An 18,545-nucleotide genomic window follows, 5' to 3' on the forward strand; every position below is an offset into this window, starting at 1 on the left:
CTCAAACCCAGAAGGTGGGAGACCAATATCCCTGAAACTCAGATACTTCAGTGCTAGGTACAGGGAAACTGGGTGGCCCAGAGTTCTGCCCTGCTATTCTTTAAAGGCTGACAACTAGGGTCCTTGGGGATATTCACTAGTTGGAACTGCGGTCCCCAGAGGCCCACTGATTGCAGCTGATGGGAAACAGCCTCTCCCCCTCTGACTCTCTGTCAGCATTGGTTCTAACTACAAAAAGCCCCAGGACTGTGTTGTCTCGCTGTCTGTCCCTCTGTTCGGGCCAGAGCACCTTCCGAATGTCCTCCAGAGCACTCACCAGCACAGACATGGGCAGCCGCTGGTTTCTGCTGCTGCTGCTGCTGCTGCTCAATGGGGACAGAATCTTCAACCTGCCAGGTGAGTACCAACACCTTTCCATCTCCCCCCTGCGGCTTCTTTCCAAACTGGCCAGAAAAGGGAAGAACTTGCTAGAAATCCAGGTGATGCTTCTCCAGAGCTGGCTAAGGGATGCTGCGCCCTAAGGAACCGCTTCAGCAGTCTAAAAGGCATAGGGTAGAGGCACCAGAGAGTCTGAAAGACAGGATGATCTCCATGGGGCTCTGACCTCTCCCACACGTCTCTTCCAAAGCACTAGCTTATCTTTGCCTGTCTGACTCCTCCATCTGTCTGTCTTCCCCTCTGTCTGTCTGTCCTTCCCATGTGTGACAGGTTAATCACCTTGGGCTTTCAGCAGGATGAGGGCCCAGGTGTTCGGACCATGCTGCTTTGCCTTTCTCTGACAAGCCCAGCACCGTGGTGCCTCGCGGTTTCAGAAAGGAGAGCATTCTGGGTTCGGAGTTCCTAGGTTGGTGTGTGGGTGGGCGGGGTGTGGGGGGATGCAGGCAAGATGCTGCATGTGTCATCAGCCTCCCAGGTCTGTGACTTTGACTGTGGACAGAAGCCTCACAAGTATAGGCAGAAGATCTGACTTCTCAACTCAAGCTGTGAGGAAGCAGGCATTAGTAAGAGTGCTGAAAGCAGCAGTGGCATGAGCGATGGCGTCACTCTAGCGGCAGGGTTCCACTCACAGAGCACCTCCCTGAGCCTGTTCCTGTGCCAAGCACTGGGTGAGGGCTTCCGTGGCCTTACCTCAAGCAATCTCAGGGTCACAGTGAAGTACTGTCAGCATCCCTGCTTCGCAGTGAGGGAAACTGAGGCTCAGAGTCACATGTTGATTTCCATGTCCTCTTAGTCACATAGTGGGACCTGTCCCCAATCACGAAGTAGGGCTTGCCCCCAGGTCTGACTCTAAAATCTAGGTCACATGCCCTGGCTGAGGATGGGGAATCTCAATTATTATCATGAAGATAATCAAAATCCCAATCAGAGCTAGTAGATGAACTGATTCTAAGATGTGTAAGAAAGGACAGAAGGAAGCTGACCGCGGCAAACCAAACCTATAATCCCAGCACGCGGGAGAATGAAGCAGGTGAATCAGATACTTAAGATTAGCCTGGGCTACAGTCTCAAAGAATCCAAAAAAATAGCCCGGCGTGGTGGCGCACGCCTTTAATCCCAGCACTCGGGAGGCAGAGGCAGGCGGATTTCTGAGTTTGAGGCCAGCCTGGGCTACAGAGTGAGTTCCAGGACAGCCAGGGCTACACAGAGAAACCCTGTCTCGAAAAAAAAAAAAAAAACCAAAAAAAAAATCCAAAAAAATAATGTAAAAGGATTGATTGTAAAAGTATCCATGAATGTAATATGTGTGTGTGTGTGTGTGTGTGTGAGAGAGAGACCACTTGGAAGAAGCATGAAGTTAGATCAAGAGTGGTGGTACATGCTTGTAATCCCAGCCCCAGGGAGGTGAAAGGGTCAAACATCAGCCTTACAGAGGACAGAGAAGGGTAGAGGGAGGTAGTAGAATCCAAGGTCCTGTGCCATCAGCCCACCGAAAGCCCAGGCTATTACTAGTATGTCACAGGGTCTGAGCCAGAGTCACAGGCCACTGTCAGCCTTGTAACCTGGGCACTGGGAACGGAACTTGGATCTTCTGGAAGAACAGCAAGTGTGAGTTTGCTTTCTAGGCCACAATACCCCAAAGCATTTTTTTTTCTTTTGATGGAGGAAATGGGAGACTAGGGTTAGAGGTGGGGGACATGGAAAGGAACAGATGTTGCTGGTGTTGATGCAGTGATGCAGAAGTCAGCCAGCCAATGGAACAACAGCAGGGAGCTGCATGACTCATCCGTCGGGAAAAGAGAGGCTTCTGCATAGGGACAGAGCACCTGGTGGACCACTTAGAAAAAGTATGACGTCAGATTAGGTGTAGTAGTGCATGCTTATCATCCCAGCCCTGGGAAAGTAGAAGATCTGGATTTAAAGGTTAGCCTGGGCTACTCAAAACCCCGTTTCAAAAAAAAAAAAAATCCAAAAGAAAAAAAATTAAAGCATGCAGTTCAAGGCAAGGGAGATAGCCCTGTGTGCAAATAAAAACCTGAGGTCCCAGTGACAAAGGTATCTGCTCTGTTAGCCTGGGATTTTGTGGCTCCCCTAACCCTGATCCCAAGTATCTCATTATACTCAGTAGGACATGGAGACCAGAGCAAGCGGTGGGCTTCCACAAGGTCACACAGGAAACACATAAGAGAACCCGTCCCCAACCTAAGCTTCTCTACTCTTTGCAAGCATTCCAGGCAGCTCTGTTACCCTATGGTGACTCCTCGGGTCTGCACAGGAGGAAGACCTTGGAGTATCCGTGAGACACAAGCGCGCAGAAGTGAAAGGCCCAGGGCCAGTGCCCGTTCTGATGTAGCTCAAAGCTTGGTCCATGACAGATCACCTCCCGTCTTCTGAATCAGCTCTCTGGTAGTTGCTAGGGATCTAGAGGAGGGCATCAGGTGATGGCCTGTTTCTGCCCTTTGCCCAGGGGAGGGGCAAGGTTTCCTGGGGATCTAGTTCAGCATGGAGTGTGGGTTTTCCCCTCGAGGGACAGTGGCTCGCTCAGCCTTGAAAATGAAGCAATGTTATTGTAAGCTTCACAGGGCAGCAGAGAAAAAAGACTCAGGCTTCGGGTGGCTCTGGTTTCAAAGGCAGCATCCCCACTTCCTGGGGGTGTGACCTTGGACAGACGGCTCAAGCTGTTTCAGCCTCAGTTTCATTATCTGGTGTGTAGGAATAATAGACCTTACACAGCTAGTGAGCAGGCTGTATCAGTTCTGGACAAATGACAGTCAAATAGGTCAAGCTCATCCTTGACCACTAATTTTTTTCCCCTTTGGATTTTCAAGTAAAACAAATTTATTATTATTATCAGTGTATATGTGTGTGATGGGGTGGGGAGTTCACTCCATCTTACTGACCCTGCTTTAATTTTTTTTTTTTAGCAAGTTGGGGTTTTGCTTTGTTTTTGATTTATTTATTTGAGACAGGGTCACTCAGTAGACTGGTCTTGAACTCACAAAGATCCTGTCTCTGCCTCTGCCTCTGCCTCTGCCTCTGCCTCTGCCTCTGCCTCTGCCTCTGCCTCTGCCTCTGCCTCTGCCTCTGCCTCTGCCTCTGCCTCTGCCTCTGCCTCTGCCTCTGCCTCTGCCTCTGCCTCTGCCTCTGCCTCTGCCTCTGCCTCTGCCTCTGCCGCCTCTGCCTCTGCCTCTGCCTCCTCTGCCTCTGCCTCTGCCTCTGCCATGTACAGGACACAGTGGCTCACAAATATCTGTAACTTCATTTCAGGTGATCCTACACCCTCTTCTGGTCTCCATGTCTTCCAGACACGCAGGTGGTGCATAGATTTACATGCAGGGGAACGTGTAAATGCAGGAAACAAACAAAACCAAAAACCAACCAACCAAAAGCAAGCAAACAAACAAACAAAAAAACAGCAGGGCTGAAGAGATGGATGGCTCAGTGGTTAGGAGCATGGGCTCCTCTTCCAAAATGCCTATTTTGGTTTACAGCACCCACAACCACCTGTAACTCTAGTCCCAGGAGAGCTGACACCCTCTTCTGACCTCCAAGGGTACCAGGCATACACTTGTTGCACATACATACACGCAGGCAAAACACTCGTCCACATTAAACAACTAAGTCCGAAACAAAAACAACACAGGGACTGAAGAGACAGCTCGTTAAGGGCACTTTCTGCTCTTGCAGAAGACCTGGATTTGGTTCCCAGCACCCACATGATGGCTCACAACAGCCTGTAGCTTCACTTCCTGGGGGGTTGGGGGGTGGGCACGCCTTTAATCCTAGCACTCAGGAGGCAGAGGCAGGCGGATGTCTATGAGTTCAAGGCTCATAGAAACTTTGGTCTCTATAGAGACTGGTCTACATAGAGACTTTGAGGTCAGCCAGGGATACATAGAGACCCTGTCTCAAATAATAATACATAAATAGCTAAATACAAAGTAGGAGCTAGTGACGTGGTTCAGTGAATACAGTCACTTGCTGCCAAGCCTGATACCCCGAGTTCAATCCCAAGAATCCATGTCTATATAGGAGAAGGGAAGGACCAACTCCTGCAAGTTGTCCTCTGACCTCCACATGCCCGTTATGGCACACATGTGCAGGACACACCCACCCACACACACCCCCCACGCACACACAAATCAATTTAAAAAACAATTAAAAAGAAAAATAAAGCAAGATGAGTGACTGGCTGACACCAGCAATCTCCAAAATAAGAAGGCAGAGGCCAGAGGACCAAAAGTTCAAGGTCATCCTTGGTTATGGATGGAAAGTTAGATGCTAGCCTAAGCTATAAGACCCACAACCAAAGAAAGTGGACATGGTTTCAAGTACTTATAATTTCAGAACTTGGGAAGCAGAGGCAGAAGGATGGCCACAGATCCCAAGCCAGTTTAGGTTATAGCCTGGGGGTTCCTACAGGGACCCTATCTCAACCAATAAAAAGGAACACTTGCCTGGTGTTTACAAGGCCTTGAGTTTGATCCCTAGCACTGCAAACAGAGCACAGAAGGGTTGGGGGGTGGGGGTGGGGATGGTTGTTGTTGTTTTTTTATCTGGATTCTCACAGCTCCTAGAGCAGTGTAATTTGAATGAGACACATTTGCCTACAGTGTCACCTCTCTCTCTTCTCTGGCATGAAGCATTTGAAAAATTAATAGTTTTATTAGTTGGGAATTTTAGCTGGAGAGATGGCTCAGCGGTTAAGGGCACCGGCTGCTCTTCCAGAGGTCCTGAGTTCAATTCCCAGCAACCACATGGTGGCTCACAATCATCTGTAGTGGGTTCTGGTGCCCTCTTCTGGCTTGCAGGTGTACATGCAGATAGAGTACTCATATACATTAAATAAATAAATAAATAAATAAATAAATAAATAAATAAATGGAAAGGAGAATTTAATACAAAGTATCACCCTACCCTCTCCTTCTTCTTTTATTTTTTTTAAAGAATTATTTATTTATTTATTTTATTCATATGAGTACACTGTTGCTGTCTTCAGACACACCAGAAGAGGGCATCTCATCCCATTACTGATGGGGTTGTGAGCCACCATGTGGTTGCTGGGATTTGAACTCAGGACCTCTGGAAGAGCAGTCAGTGCTCTTAACCACTGAGCCATCTCTCCAGCCCCTCTTTTTTTTCCCCCTTAAGAAGATACTATTTCTAAGTAAACACCTTAATCCTCCAGTTCTTTTTTTTTTTTTTTTTTTTTTTTTTTTTTTGGTTTTACGAGACAGGGTTTCTCATGTAGCCCTGGCTGTCCTGGAACTCACTCTGTAGACCAGGCTGGCCTCGAACTCAGAAATCCACCTGCCTTTGCCTCCCAAGTGCTGGGATTAAAGGCGTGCGCCACCATGCCCAGCAATCCTCCAGCTCTTAGAATCTTTCCAGCACCCCAATCCCACCCCCGCCCCAGCCTTTAGGTGAAGGGATGTGTTTCAGATCCATCTGTTCGGGCTGGGCACTCCAAGGTCAGTTCTCTGAGTTTTGACTAGTTGTGGCTTTCTGTAATGGTGTCCGTTGGCGGCTGCTGCTGCTGCAGAAGCACCCTTTGGCTGGTGAGAGCTACACCTCTGTGTGGCTATGAGGTGAGTATTTAGAATGCAGTCAGGAGCCTGCCGCAGAAGGCTCTCCTGCCAGTCTCTGAAATCGATCAGGGCAGAGCTGACAGGTAATGAGCGTGACTCGCTATACGAACTCGCAGCTGCTCCGCTATTAGTTGTATTGGAACTCCTTCCTCATCAGGAGCGCGGGAGCTCAAGTGCCTAGGAAGTGGTAGGAGCAGTCAGCCAGTGTCTTTATTTTCCTTGTTCCTGTTTTCGCAGGCAATGTTGCCTCAATCCCACCTTCCTCAAAAGGCGTTGAGCTTAACAAGAATCTCTCCTGCCCGTCCACAAGTTCAGTTGTGTCTCAGCGAACCAATGGCCCTACCTCCACAAAGGAACTCAACAGTTTATCAGTGAACAAGGCAACCACGTCTCAGTCCCAGGGACAGATGACATCAGCTACTCTTCCAACATCACCCCAAAGCAGTAGTGAAACAGAGACCACTGAGCAGACGGTACACACGGCCGTGAAGACAGTCACCAATAGTATGTCACTGTTAGATCCCACAGTGACCTCTGCAGCAAAGGAGCTGGTAGAGACATCCAAAACCGCAATTTTATTCACCGTAGCCACGCCACCCTCATCAACACCGGACAAAGCCATTGACACAAATGAACCTTTACACACGGCGACCGTGACAACTAGGGACACCTCTTCACCAACCACAGCTAATCTGAGGACCACTGTGCTGAGCACAGCCACATCTGAGACTCAGGAAAGGGACACTACAACTGTACCCCCAACCCCGGCAACAAGCCCCACAATGACGAGCAAGCCACAGGACACATACCACAGCATAGTCACACAGACACCCTCCCAGCCAGCACAGATGGACTCAAGCGTCAGCAGGACTGAACTCACAACACTGTCACCACCAAGGCCCATCACCACTGGAATGAGATTCTCAGTGTCCCCAAGTCCAGGGGAGGCAGACATGACCGTGACAACACCTTTGAAGACAACAACAACTTCAATGACACCTTCAACGACATCAAGCACAGCAGAGGATGCCATCCTGTCATCTGGAACTAGGACACCCACCGTGCCTGAGAAGTTAACTCTAACTGCACCCTCATCAACACCGGACAAAGCCATTGACACAAATAAACCTTTACACAAGACAACCGTGACAACTAGAAACACCTCTTCACCAACCACAGCTAATCTGAGGACCACTGTGCTGAGCACAGCCACACCTGAGACTCAGGAAAGGGACACTACAACTGTACCCCCAACCCCAGCAACAGGCCCCACAACAACGAGTATGTCACCTGACACACACCATAGCACAGTCACACAGACACCCTCCCAGCCAGCACAGATGGACTCAAGCATCAGCAGGACTGAACTCACAACACTGTCACCACCAAGGCCCATCACCACTGGAATGAGATCCCCAGTGTCCCCAAGTCCAGGGGAGGCAGACATGACCATGACGACACCTTCAACGACGACGACAACAACAACAACGACGACGACACCTTCAAGCACACCAGCAACAAGCAAGCCACCTGACACACACCACAGCACAGTCACACAGACACCTTCCCAGCCAGCACAGACGAACTCAAGCGTCAGCCTGGGTACAACCCAGTCATTGAACCATTCTACAGCCCTTGTTCCTAGCTCCTCAGAGACAACCAAATCCTCCACTATGATTGGGACCACTAAAGCACCGTCCAACTCTAATCAGAGCAGTGGTCCGGGAGGTGGCGCCTGTGCTTTGGATGAGTATCAGGCCAGTACCGGAGGTTGTGCGTGCAATGACAGCTACTATTCCCACTTGGGTAAGTGCGTATAATCCCTTCCAGGAAGTGGTCATTGTCTGCTGCTGCTGCTGCTGTTTCTCCTCCTCCTCTCCCTCCTCCTCCCCTCCCTCCTCCTCCCCTCCCTCCTCCTCTCCTTCCTCCTCCTCTCCCTCCTCCTCTTCTTTGTAAAGTTTCTCCTTTACTTTAATTTTATGTGTATGGATAACATGGCGTAACATGAATAACTCACGTAAACGAACCAGATAAATGGCCGGGGCTAGAAAGGTCATGGAAGTCTAAGACGGCCCAGAGGAACTCTGTTCAAAGGTTGGTAAGGCGTTAGCATGAAATGAACGAATCCACCAGAAGTGATGTCTCCTGAGAGGGTCCGAGGCTGCGCAGATGAGACAATCTACTCTGCTCCAGCTTCTGGGACCAGAGACTGATGGGGATTACAGGTGTGTGTGGCATGACTGGCTTTGTATACACACACACACACACACACACACACACACACACGCGGTGGGGGGGGAGAGAGAGAGAGAGAGAGAGAAGCACAGAGTCTAGCTTCCTACTTAGTGTTGGGGAAGAATCGGAGAATAAACAAATTAACCTCCCCAAACCACTCTTTGGCAGTTACGTTCCATTGAGGTAAAGTGTAAATTGAAATTGGAGTGTAGCAGGAACCATCTCCTTTCTTAATTCTTAGCTCTCAGCTCTACTTGTTCTGTCCCTGGGTGCGCTGGTCCAACTCTCTGTGCCCTTGACTCAAGAGGGGAACCTCATCCCCCAAACTTTGTTGATGAGTCCGGATCTTCTTGTCCAGAGCTGGCCTGGTCACCGAAGATGACCTAATGTTCCCACCTCCTAAATTCTGGGATTACAGGCGTCTGCCATCATACCCTATTTCCGTGGCATTGCGTATCAAATTATGGCAGGCATGCAAATGGGCCAACGAAGCTACATTCCCAGCCCCAACATTAGCTTTGAGGCCCTGGTGGTAATGCTTGAAAAAGAGATTCTAACGACCTGTGACGGCCAGGAGTCAGAATCCTGTAACTCATGAGATGATTCTTGGGATCTACGTATGTGAGAATCTGTATTTAAATATATTTAATTTTTTCCCTGGTGTTTCAAGACAGGTTTCTCTGTGTAGCCCTGTCTATCCTGGAACTTGCTCTGTAGACCAGGCTATCCTCAAATTCACCAAAATCTGCCTGCCTCTGACTCCTGAATGCTGGATTTGAAGACATACACTACTACACCCAGATATGTTTACAATTTTAACAATTCTTGGTGTGTTTGCATGGTGCATGGTGTGTGTGTGTGTGTGTGTGTGTGTGTGTGTGTGTGTGTGTGTGTGTGTGTTTTAGGGGACACACATGCCATGGTGTACACAGGGAGCTCAGAAAGTCAGTTCTCTTTTTCTACTTTCTGTGGGCTCTGAGATTTGAACTCAGGTCTCCATGGTAAGCCTTTACTTACTGCTCCTCACAGCCTCCTCCCAAGATCCTCAGAAGACCCCCCCCCCTCTGGCTCTTGTTCCTCTGCAGAACTATCTAGGGAGATAGCAACCCTGCGCTGCAGATCACAGGACATTGAGGTGTCTCTCCTGAGCTGCTTCCTGAAGACTCAACACTGGGTCCTGAAGCAAGATGCCTTCTCGAAATGTTTCCATATCAGTACGACAGAAGAGGGTCATCGGGTCCAGGTCGTTCAGGTGGAGAAGAAGGAGGGAACCTGCGGACTCCACATCTCTGTAAGCTGTAACCCTTGCCTTTATACTTTAATGTTTGGATTTTTGATAAAGTTGCACAAAAATAAATTGGTGATAGCTCACATGTCGAAAAGTGAACTATATCTTCAAGACACTGTCTTTATTGGGCCAGGTATTTTATTTTTAGACCAATACTTTAATAATTTTATAGATGAATATGTTGTTCTGTGGATAGCAATGGTCATTTCTTCATTTGATATGATGATGTACTTTAGTTCTTTGTGCCTGCAAATTTCAAGACACCTTCATCTAAATATCTTCAAGACTTTATGTCAACAAGCACCAGAACAGGTTTACAAGCATATTGACTGACTAGTAGCCCAAGGAAAAGAGGAGAAGCAGTTAGGGGAAACAGTTATGTATGAAGGATATCCCCCTATACAGGAGGCCAGTATACTATCTATAAGGTTATGTTTAAATATAAAACATAAATCTCTAGCTTCCATTATGTCTACATCAATTAAAAAAAAAAAAGAGGAAGGGGAAAGTTGTGGGTGGGGCTGGGAAAGCTGTGGGAGGGGCTTGGACAGCTATGGGAGGGGCTGGGAAAGCTGTGGGGTGGAGCTGAGAAGGGTGTAGGGTGGGCCTGGGAAAGGAGGGGTTGGGTAACTCTTGACTTTGGTGGATTCAAATCTTTGCCATTTGACCATTCCAGACGAAGAAAAAAGAACAAGCTATCTCCAGACTGGGAATTCCTTTATACGTTCTATGTTTGCTGAATTGGGGTAGTGATTGGTTCTCAAACTGTCAGCCATGAAACACTTGAAAATAGGTAGCTACAAGCAGTTATTGATTGATTCCTGGTCAACCACCAGGTCTATCGAAGTTTTTTTTTTTTTTTTTTAAGATTTATTTTATTTATTTATTATATGTAAGTACACTGTAGCTGTCTTCAGACGCACCAGAAGAGGGCATCAGATCTCATTACGGGTGGTTGTGAGCCACCATGTGGTTGCTGGGATTTGAACTCTGGACCTTCGGAAGAGCAGTCAGTGCTCTTACCCACTGAGCCATCTCTCCAGCTCAGACTTAGAATTCTTAGCAGTGCAGTGATCCCATTTTTCCCCCCAAGAGATTCTCAAATGCAAATTGAGACCTATAATCCCAGAATTCAGAAAGCTGAAATGGGAGGATTGCAGGACTCTGGAAAGCCTGGGTTACAGAGCAAGATGCTCTCCCTGGGATGGAGAGACAGCTCAGCAGTTAAGAGCTCATATTGCAGAAGGCCCAAGTTCTCCCAGCACCAACAGCTCACAATTGCTTCCAGTCCAGATCCAGATAATCTGATGTCCTCTTCTGTCCTCTTTAGACACCTGCACTGTCGTTCACAAACCCATAGAGAGATACACATATGTACATGATTGTTAAAATAAACCTCTAAGTTCTCTCTCAAGACAACCACCACCACCACCACCACCACCACCACCACCACCACCACCACCATCACCACCACCACCACCATCACCACCACCACCACCATCACCACCACCACCACCACCACCACCATCACCACCACCACCACCACCACCACCACCACCACCACCATCACCACCACCACCACCATCACCACCATCACCACCACCACCACCATCACCACCACCACCACCACCACCATCACCACCACCACCACCACCACCACCACCATCACCACCACCACCACCACCACCACCACCACCACCACCATCACCACCACCACCACCACCACCACCACCACCACCATCACCACCACCACCACCACCACCACCACCACCACCACCATCACCACCACCACCACCACCACCACCATCACCACCATCACCACCACAAAAGTAACAATAAAACAACCCAGATGTGGTGGTGCATGCTAATAAGCTCAGCCCTTGGGAAGTGGAGGCAGAAGAGGGTTCAAGGTCATCCTTGGCTATATAGTTAGAGACTATTTTGGGCTACATGATGCCCTGTCTAAAAAACAAGGTAAGACCAAAATGAGCGTAGACATTTAAGAACCATGGGGTAAGAACCTCCTCTGGCAACTCTTGGTTCAATCCCACCACTGTATAAATTGGGTACTGAGGCACAAACTAGTAACCCTGGCACTGGGGTGGGGCGGGGGTGGGGGTTGGACCCAGGTGAGTCAGGGATTCAGAACCATTCTTAGCTACATAGTCACTGAGGCTAGCCTGAGCTCCATGAGGCTCCATTTTAAGAGAAGGAACTTAGGACCCATGGCGTGGGGGTAAAAGTGATGGGCCCCAGAGCCAGAGTGACATTGGGTTTAGGCTCTGCTGTTTGCTTTGTGCTTCTCTTAACCTTTCTGAGCCTTTATTTTCCTCATTCCTAAAATGGAGCTGATAACAGAGAGTTATTGTGTTCAAGCCACAGGACTAGGCTCCAAGAGTTCAGCGACTGATTTTATTTTAACAAACATCTTGTAACTAGAGAGGATGCGTGAAGGTGTTTACCCCAGGGACTTGTGGGTAATCGCTGCTCACCTACCTGTCTTTTCTAGACCAACAGCAGCTATGCGGTGCACTCTTTGAACGTACACCTTGAACAGGCTCTCCCTGGCTCCAGCAACACTAACTTCAGAGTGCTCCACTTCAGCTGTGCCTATCCACTGGCCGTGGATGTCAGCAAGCCTGTGTCCCACCTGGAGATCTCCATTCCGTGAGTCATGCCCAGTCAGCTGTCTCTGCCGCTAAGCCCTGGGCCACCCTGAGTTCTCATTGCTATCTCTAATCCAGGCCAGAGATGCAACTCCCTCAAGAAATTAGCTCTCACGCTTATCCACCACATGTAAGCGCCCCTTACCCAGAGGGAGACTGCTACTGAGAAGAGATGCAGTATGGCGTGCCTATGTAAATCATCATGGAGTTAGATAGCTGCCAAGGTCTGGGGACCGATGATGTAGCACCTCATCTTTTTAGGTGGTCCATAGGGAAGGTAAAAGGTTAACCCCTCTCCTAGCTATCTCTTATTTCTTTTATATTTACTCATCATGTGCGTGTGCGTGTGCGTGTGTGTGTGTGATGCCCACAAGTCTGTCCTCTATTTCCTCAGGTCAGGCATGGCAGCAGGAGCCTTTACCCACTGAGCCATCTTGCTGACAAATCTTTATCTTTTTCTTTCTTAGTACATGTCTGTGCAGTGTGTGCTAGTCCATGTACATGTGTGTTCGTGTGCATGTGTATGTGTATGTAGGCCAGAGGACAATCTTTGGTATTCCTTAATCACTCTCCAACTTATTTATTTGCTTATGTCTTTATTTATTTTTTTTGAGACAGGGTCTCTTTACATAGCCTTGACTGTTCTGGAACTCACTATGTAGACCATGTTGCCCTTGAACTGACAGAGATCTTCCTGCCTCTGCCCTCTGAGTGTTGGGATTAAAAGAGTGGGCTACACATCATTTGTTTATTTTTAAATTCAATGTTGAAATTTTGTTTGTTTGGTTTTTTTTTTTTTGAGAAAGGGTTTCTCTGAGTAACGGCCTTGGCTGTCCTGGAACTTTCTTTGTAGACCAGGCTGGCCTCGAACTCAGAGAGATTGCCTGCCTCTAACTCCTGAGCACTGGGATCAAAGGCGGGTGCCACTGCCGTTGGCATGCCTGGGCTTTTAAACATAGGTTAAGGGGCTTGATCTCCAGTCCTCCTGCTGTACGGTAACATATATCACCTCCTACTGTCCTGGTCCTTATTTTCCTTGGCTGCCAGCACTCAGTGACCTCGAGAGTAAGTCAGAAGGTAGATATGTGTCCTCCCTCCTTCTTCTCTCTGAGGTTTCAGGGTTGAGGGCTCACTCTTGTTCCTCTCTGGATATAGCTCCATCCATGTTCCAAGTAGCGGAGAGACTGTCGTCACCCTGAGCATCTTCACAGACTCTAAACTCTCGGCTCCACTTAAGAACAGTACAGCTCCTGTCGGCCTGCCCCTCTACGTGGTCCTCAAGTCCACCAACAATGACCCTGACCGGTTTGTCCTGGTGGCTAATGAGATCTTTGCAAGTACCAATGACTCCAACGCAGAGGCTAACGACTCCACCTATCACTTTGTGAAGGAGAGGTAAGAGTCCATCAGGCCCCGGGTCTTGGGCTGTGATTGTGAACCCTAGCTTCCTTTTCTGTATTCCAGAGGTAAAAGTCACGTCTCTTCTCATGACATAGCCTTGGGGGCTTACTCCTGAATAAGCTCACCCTTTCGAGCTCTGTAAGATTCCTCTACACTCTGGCAAACAAACAGGGCGGGGGGAGTAAAGAACCGGTGAATACATCCAGCCCCATTTTACAGATAAGTAAACCGAGGCTCAGGGAAAGTAAAACCTGCTCAAGATCTTACAGCCCATAGATGACATTCATTTCTTCTAGTCTCCCCTTCCCCAGTTACTGAGGCCCTTGAGTGGTGACATAATAAATAATGCTAACATTTCAGAGTGCCATATGCTGTCATATATGAAGTAGATTACACGCAAGAGCAGACAGCTAATAATGCCATAGCGTTTGTTCCATGCCAGGCATAGTTTGAGTCACTGCACATATATCAGATAACTTAAATCTTACACATTATGGTGTAGCTTTGTTTCGATTCCCATCTTACTCAAGGAGAAACCAAATCTCAGCTCAGGTGTTGATAGGTGGCTCACTTTGCTAAGTGTTGAGCACACTAAGACAAGAGCTGGGTCTCTTAGCCAGGTGTGAGAGCCTGGGCCCCAAATCCAAGCACTTGGAAGGCTGAGGCAGGGGAATTACCTAGAGTACCAAGCGAGCCAAGTAAGGCAGCAAGACCCCATCTTAAAAAATAATAATTATTGGGGGCTGGAGAGATGGCTCAGAGGTTGTGAGCACTGATTGCTCTTCCAAAGGTCCTGAGTTCAATTTCCAGCAACCACATGGTGGCTCACAATCATCTGTAATGGGTTCTGATGCCCTCTTCTGGCCTGCAGGCATACATGCAGGCAGATCACTGTATACATGATAAATAAATCTTTAAAATAATAATGATAATAATAATAATAATAACAATATTATTATAATTGCTATTATTATTTTTAAAATTGGGCATGGCCAGGCAGTGGTGGCACACACCTTTAATTCCAGCACTTGGGAGGCAGAGGCAGGCGGATTTCTGAGTTCGAGGCCAGCCTGGTCTACAGAGTGAGTTCCAGGACAGCCAGGGCTACACAGAGAAACCCTGTCTCTTAAAAAACCAAAAAACCAAAACAAAAAACAAACAAACAAAAAAAACCCCCAAAAAACAACAAAAAAAGTTGGTCACGATGGTACATGCCTCTAACCCAAGTTCTCAGATAGAAGAGGGGTTAAAGGCTGGCTTCAGCTACATAGTGAATTCCAGGCCAGTCTGTGTTACATGAAATTATGCCTCAAAATTAGCAAGAGAATGAATACCTCCTTCCTTTTCTATCACGTTTTGTTCATGTTGACAATAGACTTCCTACAGGCACCGTGGATTATTCATCCATTTACAGATCACAGAACAACCCCATGAAGGATTGTTTCCTCCACTGTGCAGAGGAGAGAGCAGAAAGCTCAGAGTCTGATGAAGGACTGCTTACACTCAGACTGCGCCCAAAACACACTGCCGAATTTGTACTAGTATGCAATTAGCGTTTTCTGTATTCCCAAGGTTCTGGAGTTCCTACTAAGGACCTGCTAGAACAGCACTCTTGGCCCAACCTCGAAGACCTACCTAACATCTCCATACCTCACTTTCCTCCCTATTTAAAAAAGAAAGGGCGGGGCGGGGCAGGGGCTGGAGGGAAGGCTTGGCAGTTAAAAGCACCTACTGCTCTCCTGCAGGACTTGGCTCAGGTCCTCAGCGCCCACACAGATGTCCATAATCATCTGTAACTCCTGTTCCAGGTGATGGGAACAGCCTTTTCTGACCTCCGTGGACACTGTACTCCTGTGGTGCACAGACACTCTACAAGCAAACACTGACAGACATATAGTAAAATAAATAAACCTTTAAGAACGAGGAGTAGTCAAGGCTTCCTCGGGATATTGATGTGGGGAATTAAGTAAGATAATGCATTAAATAATCCATGTTAATAATAAAGTGAGTTCTCAGCCAGAGATCCAACACCCATTGTTACACCGGACAAGTTAAACCGGTAGAAATCAAACTTGGTGTGTCTATACCTCAGGCCCCAAGCCTGGGTTCCAAAGTTGGACGCACTGCCTTCTCCCTGCAGCTGCCCGGTCCATGGCCGAATGCTCCAGGACTTGAGCAACGGGGCTTCCATGGATGTGACACTGGCCTTCACTGTCTCACGATTCTTGAATAGTGACATGCTTTACCTACATGCCAAAGTGACCCTCTGTGACAAGCAAATAGGACACCCATGCCAACCTGTAAGTCGGGTCCCTGAAGGTCTGCACTGCAGCTGAGACTGAACCACGGGCGGCTGTGGGATTGTGCTGGCCTCCCTTTCTAGGGGCCAGGCTTGTAGAAAGAGTTAAAGGCCAGCATTTGTAGACCTATGTCTTGTAGATGAGAATGAGTGGACTTATTTGGGCCGGGGGTGGTGGAGTATGAGTCTTTGAGGTCCCCAGAGCTTTCTTGTCACCCACAGTCTTGTAGTGGGAAGAACCCCCTGCTGAGAAATTCACCCTCTGACGCTCGAACTGGGACCCAGAAGGAGCCTAGCGGTGGCAAGTGGATCGTGTTTGGACCTCTCCGAATAAGTGGTACATGGATAGACCAGAAAAGGGTATCCGATCCCCTGGAACTGGAGTCACAGATAGTTTTGAGCCACTATGTGGGTGCTGAGAATCAAACCATGGGTCCTCTGAAAGAGCATTCAGTACTTGTAACCACTGAGCCATCACTCCAGTTCCCTCTAGGCTTTCTATCTCCTTTCCTGTCACATCAACTCAGCCTTCTCAAGTTGTCTTTCATGCCAACCTCTAGTTGATCATTTTTCTTGTCCTGGAACAATCTTTTGTCTTTCTATTTTATTAGAGTACTTTAACTCTCATTGGGAAATCCCAAACCTTTAGTAAATCAATCCAAAAGTATCTTGTCACCTTTCTGAGTCCCAGCTTTCAGAAAGAGAGAGGGAGAGAAAAAGTGTGCCACCCTGATGGAATGGTGGGTGAGTGTTCTGTGTGAGGGGCATTTGAACTCAGTCTCTGTTTCTGTGTGGTTGCAGAGTCCCAAGCCTCCAGCAGCGGGAACTCAGCAGGTTGGTATAAAGTGATTGCTTTAGGAACGAAAGGTCTAATGTTACGTGGGTTCTGTAGGAACGCACATGGGGTCTAGGCTGGTGCTGATCTTGAAAACTGTTTCTTCTCTGAGCTACGTGTCCACGATGTCAATTAACCTCCCGAGTCTCAGCTGGAGCAGTGCATGGCAGAGTTAATATGAGGCTGTTGCCTTATCCTGCCTCAAAATCTGATACTACCCAGAAATGACTCGGGGTAAGGGGCTGAAGGTTTAAAATGCACAGGGCACAGTGGAGCATGCTGGAGCCCGGAAGTTTAGAATCAACCTGTGCAGAATAGTGAGACCCTACATAATGTAAAAGCCAGGTATAGAGGTTTACCCTGCAATCGCAGCACTTAGGAGGCACAGGCAGGAGAATTAGGTGTCCAAAGCTATCCTTGGCTACAGAGCAAATCTGAGGCCAGCCTGGACTATGTGTCTTAAAGCAAAAGAAAAGAAGAAAGGAAAGAAAACACAACTAAACAGTGTGTACAATAACACTCCAAACTGAGGTTGCTTAGTGGGGAGAGGGGCTTGCTGCTAAGCTTGATTACATGAGTTCTATCCCTGGGAACCATGCGTGGTAGGAGAGAACCAGGAAAAGATGTCCTCTGACCTCCACATGCATACCGTGACTTACATGCACTAAATAGATAGATAGATAGATAGATAGATAGATAGATAAATGGAATAAAAAATTAAAATGCTCCCCGACTCTGAAAGCTCCTCAAATCCCATTTTTAAAATATTTATTTTAAATTATGCATATGTGTGTGTGTACCCTGTGCACATGAGTGCTGGTGCCCAGGGAGGCCAGAGGTGTCAGATCACCCTGGAACCAAAGTTGCAGATTACTGTGACCGGTCCCATGTGGGTGCTGGGAACCAAGCTGAGGTCCTCTGCAGGAGTCATATATGCTCTTAACTGCTGAGCCATCTCTCTGGCCCTTTTAATACTATTTTGCAACCATTTCTTTCTTTCCTCCAGGAGCCTGGATATCCATCTTTCTCCTGATCATGATTGGCTCGATGCTGGAATAAACTCTGACCCAGTGTCCTGACTCCAACCCTAGGGTGTAGTATCTAGTTTGCTTGTGGAGACAAGGGTGGAGTGGGGGAAGAGTTGAGTCAAGGCAAGTAGTGTGGCCTCTGTTAGATACCAGAGAAGCTGGGCACGGACCGGTCTGTAGCTCAATACTGGGCACAATGGTCTGTTGCCTGCTCATCATACCTTCTTTAACTGGGACTCTTGGGGGAGAGTGATTACACTGCTCAGTGTGAAGGGCAAAGAGTCAATAAACACACGAAATTCTACATTTCCTGATTCCTGTCTGCATAAACTAGACAGAATGATTTGGTGTTCCAGGTCAATGTGCTGAAGGATTGGAGATGGTACAGGGAGTGTGTGTGTGTGCGCGTGTGTGTGTGCGTGTGTGTGCATGAAAATCACCTTATTCTCTATTCATCTCCACACATGTAAAATGGAAGTGTTTGACCAGATGACCTCTGCTTCACTATGGAATCATGCCCAGGTCAGTCAGCTGACCGTACTTTCTCTCTCTCTCTCTTCTTCTTTTTTAATTTTTTTTAAAGATGTATTTATTTTATTTATATGGGTGCACTGTAGCTGTCTCTAGATACACCAGAAAAGGGCATCAAATCCCATTATAGATGGCTGTGAGCCACCATGTGGTTGCTGGGATTTGAATTCAGGACCTCTGGAAGAGCAGTCAGTGCTCTTCACCACTGAGCCATCTCTCCAGCCCCTTTTTTAATT

At 47.8% G+C, this 18,545-nt stretch overlaps 1 protein-coding gene across 2 annotated transcripts; it reads left to right on the top strand.

Moving 5' to 3' along the window:
* The first annotated feature begins 164 nt into the window (after positions 1-164).
* Positions 165-18,084, top strand: LOC110293429 (uncharacterized). Of its 2 annotated transcripts, XM_085838861.1 has the most exons (9): positions 165-396; positions 6,264-7,832; positions 9,347-9,552; positions 12,059-12,216; positions 13,371-13,610; positions 15,757-15,916; positions 16,138-16,252; positions 16,717-16,749; positions 17,757-18,084. In XM_085838861.1, exons 1-9 carry the CDS (start codon positions 180-182, stop codon positions 17,807-17,809), a joined length of 2,751 nt encoding a protein of 916 aa, XP_085694987.1. In that variant the 5' UTR covers positions 165-179; the 3' UTR covers positions 17,810-18,084. The 2 variants fall into 2 exon arrangements, with proteins under 2 accessions (XP_085694987.1, XP_085694988.1); XM_085838862.1 differs by lacking the exons at positions 15,757-15,916; positions 16,138-16,252; positions 16,717-16,749; positions 17,757-18,084 and adding an exon at positions 15,031-15,277.
* The last annotated feature ends 461 nt before the right edge of the window (positions 18,085-18,545 follow it).

Source organism: Mus caroli, unplaced genomic scaffold (assembly GCF_978045245.1).
Source record: "Mus caroli unplaced genomic scaffold, Mus_caroli_1 scaffold_6, whole genome shotgun sequence".
Lineage (NCBI taxonomy): Eukaryota > Metazoa > Chordata > Mammalia > Rodentia > Muridae > Mus > Mus caroli.